At 37.7% G+C, this 6,486-nt stretch overlaps 3 protein-coding genes across 7 annotated transcripts in view; 1 reads left to right on the forward strand and 2 right to left on the reverse strand.

Annotated features, from left to right (window-relative positions):
* Positions 1-389: 389 nt before the first annotated feature.
* Positions 390-2,703, forward strand: LOC108628911 (uncharacterized). The gene is made up of 4 exons (XM_018031142.2): positions 390-1,146; positions 1,277-1,469; positions 1,557-1,870; positions 2,125-2,703. Exons 1-4 carry the CDS (start codon positions 797-799, stop codon positions 2,531-2,533), a joined length of 1,266 nt encoding a protein of 421 aa, XP_017886631.1. The 5' UTR covers positions 390-796; the 3' UTR covers positions 2,534-2,703.
* Positions 2,704-2,831: 128 nt separating this feature from the next.
* On the reverse strand, positions 2,832-5,202 carry AQP (aquaporin). Of its 2 annotated transcripts, XM_018031143.2 has the most exons (6): positions 5,022-5,202; positions 4,700-4,902; positions 4,277-4,521; positions 3,765-4,039; positions 3,522-3,660; positions 2,832-3,442 (listed from the first exon to the last, which is right to left on the reverse strand). In XM_018031143.2, exons 3-6 carry the CDS (start codon positions 4,455-4,457, stop codon positions 3,246-3,248), a joined length of 792 nt encoding a protein of 263 aa, XP_017886632.1. In that variant the 5' UTR covers positions 4,458-4,521; positions 4,700-4,902; positions 5,022-5,202; the 3' UTR covers positions 2,832-3,245. The 2 variants fall into 2 exon arrangements, with proteins under 2 accessions (XP_017886632.1, XP_026672621.1); XM_026816820.1 differs by lacking the exon at positions 4,700-4,902.
* A 255-nt stretch (positions 5,203-5,457) lies between these two features.
* The window catches only part of LOC108628910 (ubiquitin-like-specific protease 2), a 10,067-nt gene continuing 9,038 nt past the window's right edge, over positions 5,458-6,486 (reverse strand). For all 4 annotated transcript variants that reach the window (XM_018031141.2, XM_018031140.2, XM_026816817.1 and 1 more), the window contains 2 exons: positions 6,021-6,457; positions 5,458-5,899 (listed from right to left, as the gene is read on the reverse strand). In XM_018031141.2, the coding sequence (XP_017886630.1) occupies positions 5,770-5,899; positions 6,021-6,457 (567 nt within the window). In that variant the 3' untranslated portion in view covers positions 5,458-5,769. The remainder of the gene's footprint in view (positions 5,900-6,020; positions 6,458-6,486) is intronic.

Genomic DNA, 6,486 nt, shown 5'->3' on the forward strand with positions numbered 1-6,486 from the left:
CTTATTTACTTCATTCGCTATTAACGAAAAATCACAAAAATCAATTAAAGATACTAATTAAGAAGACTGATGTTATTAATTTCCGGTAGTTCTTCTAAATTCGCTATTGTTACGAGAAATCGAACAAATGCATGGATGCAGGTATCGTCGTCTAATGTCATGATTCTTCCTTACTAGAACGAAAGAAATTAAATATTAAAGCGAATCATAACGATCCATTCGGTTCCATTTAAGTCACGCTTACCAGATCTAATATTAGCCCCAATCAGCCTCAATAAAGGAGAAAATAATGCCCTGCATACATACATCTATATGAATACGCGGCGTTATTTATCCCATTTGCGTCCACGTGATTTAACCCAGTCGCAAGATATATAAAGGTGTCTCGATATCCCTCGAATGGGCATAGATTCACTGCATCCTCCAGTGATTCTCCTGGTCATAGTCTTCTCGCATCGTGAAATCGTACTCTACGGTCGATGATCGTTTCACTTGAAGTTAATTTCTTACTGTGATACCGTGAAGAAGAGTTCAGAAAACATTCACTGAAGCAACCGCAAAAGAGAAGTGTGTTACGACGTGAAATCGCAAGAAGTTATTCACATTTAACGAAGACAAAGAAGAAATCGCAGAGTGGATCGTGCCTGAATTTCAAGTTCAGTCCGAAGAGGCTCCTGGCCTCGACGATACCTCGATAAAAATTGAAGTTCCATCCGAATAAACTTTGTGTCTACATTGAATTGTTCCACTGAATTCAATTAAAAGAAGAAGACTTGGAATCAGTGAGACAGAAAAAATGCGTAACCCAACTACGGAACAAATTCTAAAGGAGGAAGAATGCTTCGAAATCATTCAAAAAAAGCTGCACAGGGATGCTATGCATGATTTCTCGTTGATCGGGTATGAAGTGATCCCCATAGATGAGGTGAACGGGTTCATGGGACAGTATTTCACGCTGAAAGCAACTGTGGCTTCAGAATTTGAGACCAAGAACATTAATTTCTTCACCAAATTGCCACCTCCTGCTACCAGTCCACAATATGACTTTATTCAACAGTACGGAAGCTTCAAAAAAGAAGTAGCATTATACACCACGCTATTTCCGGAAGTGCTAACGGACACAGTCGGCGTCGGGGGCAAGAAAAGGTATTAATTTCAATAATTCAATAATATTCTCAATGTTTTAGTTATACAAATATTCAATAATATTTTCAATGTTTTAGTTATACTGCGTTTAAAAAAGTCTTTATTATTAATTTTGTTTAATAATATTTAGCTATATACCCGAGTGTTTCCTGGGTATAGAAGACGACGTAATCGTTCTGGAGGACATGGGCCACAACGGTTATGAAATGACCGACAAATTAAAACCCTTTGACTTGGATCATTGCCAAATTTTGATGAGGACGCTGGCCAGGTTCCATGCTAAGTCAATTATATTCGAAGAATTGTATCAGAAAAGCCTACAGGTACGTAAAAACTAATTCCTACATATGCATATGTATAATTTCTTATTATATTGTTTATAATTTTTCATCAATCATCGTCTTTATCAGGACGAATTCTCCCACTGCATGGAAGAAACCTTATGGCCGCTGAAGGAGGGCAGATCGAAATCGATGTTCGACGCTGCGGTCAAAGGAATCGTGTCTTTAATAAATATGATGCCGGGCCTCAAAGAGGAGGAGCGCGAAAAATTTACCGTAAAGGTAATCGATATGTGCGTGGATCACGCTAATAAATTACTACCCTCGATTAAACACAAGAACGTGTTGTGCCACGGTGACTTATGGGCGAACAATATACTGTTTAAATACGATGTGGACGAGAAACCGGTGGAGTGCTGTTTGATCGACTTTCAGTTGGCCAGGTAATGAACCACTTATATAACCGTCTAATTCATTTAATGATTCACTTAATGGTACTGTTTTATCAATAACTTGCTGCCTCGTGAATAATCCATTTAATAATCTATTGTCCTACACATATACGATTTATTTGCCACTCCTTCAATGATTTGTCTTACGTAATACATAAATTACCGGTGACAGAGTATAGCTGTACAATAATTTTATGCAATTTAAATGGGACAGCTTGTATAACACTTTTATCAATGTTCCTCAGGTACAACCCTCCGGCGCACGACATTCTCTGCTTCCTCCAGTTCACAACCACTCGCGAACTCCGTGAGAAACACAGCACGGACCTCTACAAACTGTACCACGAGACCATGTCCGAGGTCCTGCACGAAGCCGGGCTAGACGTCTCCGAGATATTCCCCTGGGACCAATTTCTCGCCTCCATCGAAGACCTGAGGGTGATGTGCATAGCCCACGGTGTTTTGAACATACCCATCATGCTCTTGGAACCGACCGCGGCCAGCAAATATTTTTCAGAGCAACCTGAACTGTTGGAGAACGTTTTGTACGTCGATAGGTCGCCTCTGCTTTGTGAACAAGTCGAAACGGTCCCTTCTTATAGAAACAGGATGATGGACGCGTTACTAGAGTTGTACGATCACGTTGTAAATTGAATTTATAACATTGTGTCTGGCGAATGGATTCGCATATTTATTTATACCGAATAGGAAGATTTTTTGGTAAACGACATGAATCGATTTGAAATCAGGAGGATGGATTAGAAAAGTATTCAAGGAGTTGTGTAAAACAAATACAAACAGTATTACGTATAGTAGACTTTTAATTATGGCTGTTTGTCGAGTAACAAGTACATGATAAAATAAGTGTATAGTATATTAATAATAATTATAAGTAGTTGAATTATACATATAAGTGTATGATAATAGGTAATAAATTATGTAATTATGCAAGTTTGTTTGTAAGTAAATTTATTGCTATTCACATTATTTCGTTTTATATACAATTATAATATATATTACACTATGTACACTTTACGTCAATATCGAATTTAAAACATTCTGTCGCGATTGTCGTTCTCTGAATTAGGAAAAAATCAGATTCAAAAAACTTGAGGAATAATTTTACATAAAAGGATAGGCAGAAGTATTGCAGCTCGTCTGGTGTTTAATTAGTTTGAAGAAATTTGTGCGCAAAACATACGCCGCCGTTTTTTTGTCTTGACGAAAGGGAAGAGCGCTCGCACGATACCCGTGCCAATTATGTATACACGGAAGATAAGTATTGAGTTAAACAAACAATAACACGAAGTGAACACGAGGAAATTAGGAGCAACGAGCTGTTCCCAACGTTTCCCTATACATACTTTCAAAGCGTTTTTGTCTTGTACTGTTCCATGTATCCTTGAATAATTGGATGCCTGTAAACTCTTAACGAAGCTACAGAACCGGCGCAAGCACCGACCCAGTAAACGATTACGTGTTCCATGAAAGAAGTTCCCAGGCATCCGTACTTCAACGAAGTCGCCAGCGCGGGATTGAAGTAGCCTCCGGAGTAATCGAAAGCTGGAATCGGTGATCGAATGCATTATTACTGATTGACCGAGAAATCAAGTCGGCAATGGAGACGTACAATTGTACTAACCCGCGATTACCAAAGTGGTTCCAATAAAAGAGTCGAGGATAGTGCTGAATCTCGAGTTTATTTCGCTTAAGCCGCGCGACACCACGCGATATATGCAAGTAGCGATTCCTTCGATGAACGCTCCGAATATTACAGGCACCTTCGTACAATTAATGTTATAAATAAAAAATTACAAACCGTAAACTTATAAGTAGACTTAAAAACAAGGAATGAGCGGAAATCTAAAGCTATCGATCTACGCACTTGCAGATCGGTGGTACAATCCGTGAAGGCCTTGTTCTTGTGCGTGGAAACGATTTCAAGAGCCCACAGTACTTGAATGTATCGGAAAATGACCAGACCGCCGACGAGTTCCGCCCAAATCAGGAGGAACGCGTCGCGCACCGATTTCGTTCCCTCCACGACGTCCTCGATGTGGGTGTACGGGCAAGCCGTGGCCTCGCCCCAATTCATTGACCACCATATCGTTAGCAGAAATAGGTAAACGCCATACATAGATACACCCCAATTATCCGCAACTGTTCATTATATATTTCGGTACGGTGCGAATTAATGTAGAACATAATTTCACAGACAATGTGCATTGTATTAAGGAGATTACTACATTTAATTCTGCGAATATTGCATGTCCCGATCATAAGAAGAAATAAAAATTGTAAAAAAAACAGCATAGGCAAAGTTTTATATATTATAAATGGATTTTTTAACATTATAAAATTGATCAATTGTTTCGTTGCGCTAGACTACATACTCACTTATTATCAATTCGAAACACGCCCCGCAAAGTTCGCCGGTAGCGATTCCTTCTAAGAATAGCGATCTAACGAACGGGTCCCGTATGTAATAGATCGTGTACCTCCTCAACCAGTACGCGATCAGGCTCGTGAGCACTATGTACAGCGTGGACACTGCCAATGCGATTAATGTCGCTGCCATGCCGCGTCAATTGATTATTCACTTGATATATCGGATCTTATCAAATCGGAAACTAAAAAGTTACCTAAGTAACGAAATATTTATTCAGATGCATGAATAAAAGCTAAAAAATATATCTCTTATATTTCAATGTCATCTATCATGATTTGTGAACGGAAATCTGATTTAAGTTAGAGATCGAGCTTATTGTGACCTAATGTTATTTCACTGAAATATATTGCAGAAATGGAAATCAGTTATACCTCTAATGCATTATGCAGATTCTTGTATTTAATTTCTAAGGAGAAGAAATTAAGTAATCTATTTAGAAGTAGTTTTTCTGTATCATTAAAAACTTTTCTGTTATTCACAATGGTGTAATTAGAAGATATTTGTGTGCATTCATTTCTTTCCTCGTACAAAATAATGCATAAAGTTTCCACGTTTGCGTGTGGGTAGTCCGAATCTAATAAAAAACCAGGTCTCCAGTTACGTAACGGTGAAAAACTATGGTTTCACTGATTTCGATGATTCTCTTCACTTTAGTATTTAACTCAGGAGTCAACGTGATACGCTAGTACTTACGTGTGTCTGTCATCGGATTTCATTTATCATCGCGAGTAACATATTTCAGCGACGGAGCGAACGTTTACTTATTGTTAGAAAACACTCACGACTAAATTCTGTTATCCTTTAGTGCGCGCGGCAGCGAGATTTAACGCTTTAGCTTAAGTGGGTACGTAGTTGTGTGTATGTACCCACTTAAAATTGGCGACCGGTTTAATTAGATATATCCGCGTTGCAGCTTTAAATAGATTGTCTCCCGAATTACGAATTTCTATACGTATAATACACAGAACCAGGGAGTGCCACTTATAATCGTACCTTAATGTTCGCAACTTTTCTAAATTGATTTTAATATGTATCTAATGAATGGCTAAATTATATTTTTCACAATATACTTTTACTTGTAATTATTTTATTAATTAAATAGGAAAATAAATAAGGAAACTGAGCGAAGTTCCATTGTGGCGATTACGGACAACACCGTTAACATAACTTATTTGTAATACAATACAATACAGATACATAATACAAAATATATAAAATGGTCCATGCAGACTAAACATTTAAGAGATATTAGGAATATAGTTATGATGGATGTTTTTATTCATCTCATGAAGTATTAACTACATTTATTTATTACATACATAAATGATTTCATGTTGTTTTTTTCCTTGAACGTGTGCAAACGTGCACGATTGCACACACATTGTGGACTAACATTATCATTATATAAAAAAAAGGAAAGAAAAATTCAACTTAATAACATTTATTTACAAGAATCAAACGGCTCCCCTTTGTGCTTTTTGGCCACCTGAGGCTCATCCTGATTCTCGGCTCTCAAAGCTAGCCTCGGGATCCGCTTAGATTTTAAATAGGTCATCGTCTCACTGGATGATCTGAAATAATAAATCAGAAAATTAGACGCGTTATTTATCATTCATACATTTTTCGCGCATCGATTACGGCATTCTAAGATCCTCTTTTAAAAAGTACAATATTTTTTAATCTCAGGCTGACCTCGCCTGAGGAGTTCTAGATTCAGTGGACATTTCCGTTGAATTGCCTTCAGATGAGTTCGAACTCGTGGAAGGAGAATAAGGAATGATCTGATACGTGGTGGTTCTAATAATCACTTCGGTGCTGGTATCGTTGCTTTCCATTTGATTTGATTGGTTGTTACTAACGCGATTCTCCGTATCAGCAGAGATTATTTTCTTTTTACTATTGTCGTCTCCATCCGCCTTCTTCTCGACGTTACTCTCAGTTTTCATTTTCAATTTACCGTCTTGCGTAGGGAAATTCACTACAGGAAGCGTAATATTTTTGTCGCCTTTTGTAGTGTTCATGAGCTTAACCAACAATTGCGACAACTCTTCTCTTTTTCTGGTCACGACTATTTCTTCGAACCAATTCTTTAATGTCTTTATTGGTAACGTATAGTCTTTAATCGGATTCTAAACATAAATTATTATTATTATTATTA

This window comes from Ceratina calcarata, unplaced genomic scaffold, assembly GCF_001652005.2.
Source record: "Ceratina calcarata isolate Rehan_Ccalc_2016 unplaced genomic scaffold, ASM165200v1 scaffold550.2, whole genome shotgun sequence".
Taxonomy (NCBI): domain Eukaryota; kingdom Metazoa; phylum Arthropoda; class Insecta; order Hymenoptera; family Apidae; genus Ceratina; species Ceratina calcarata.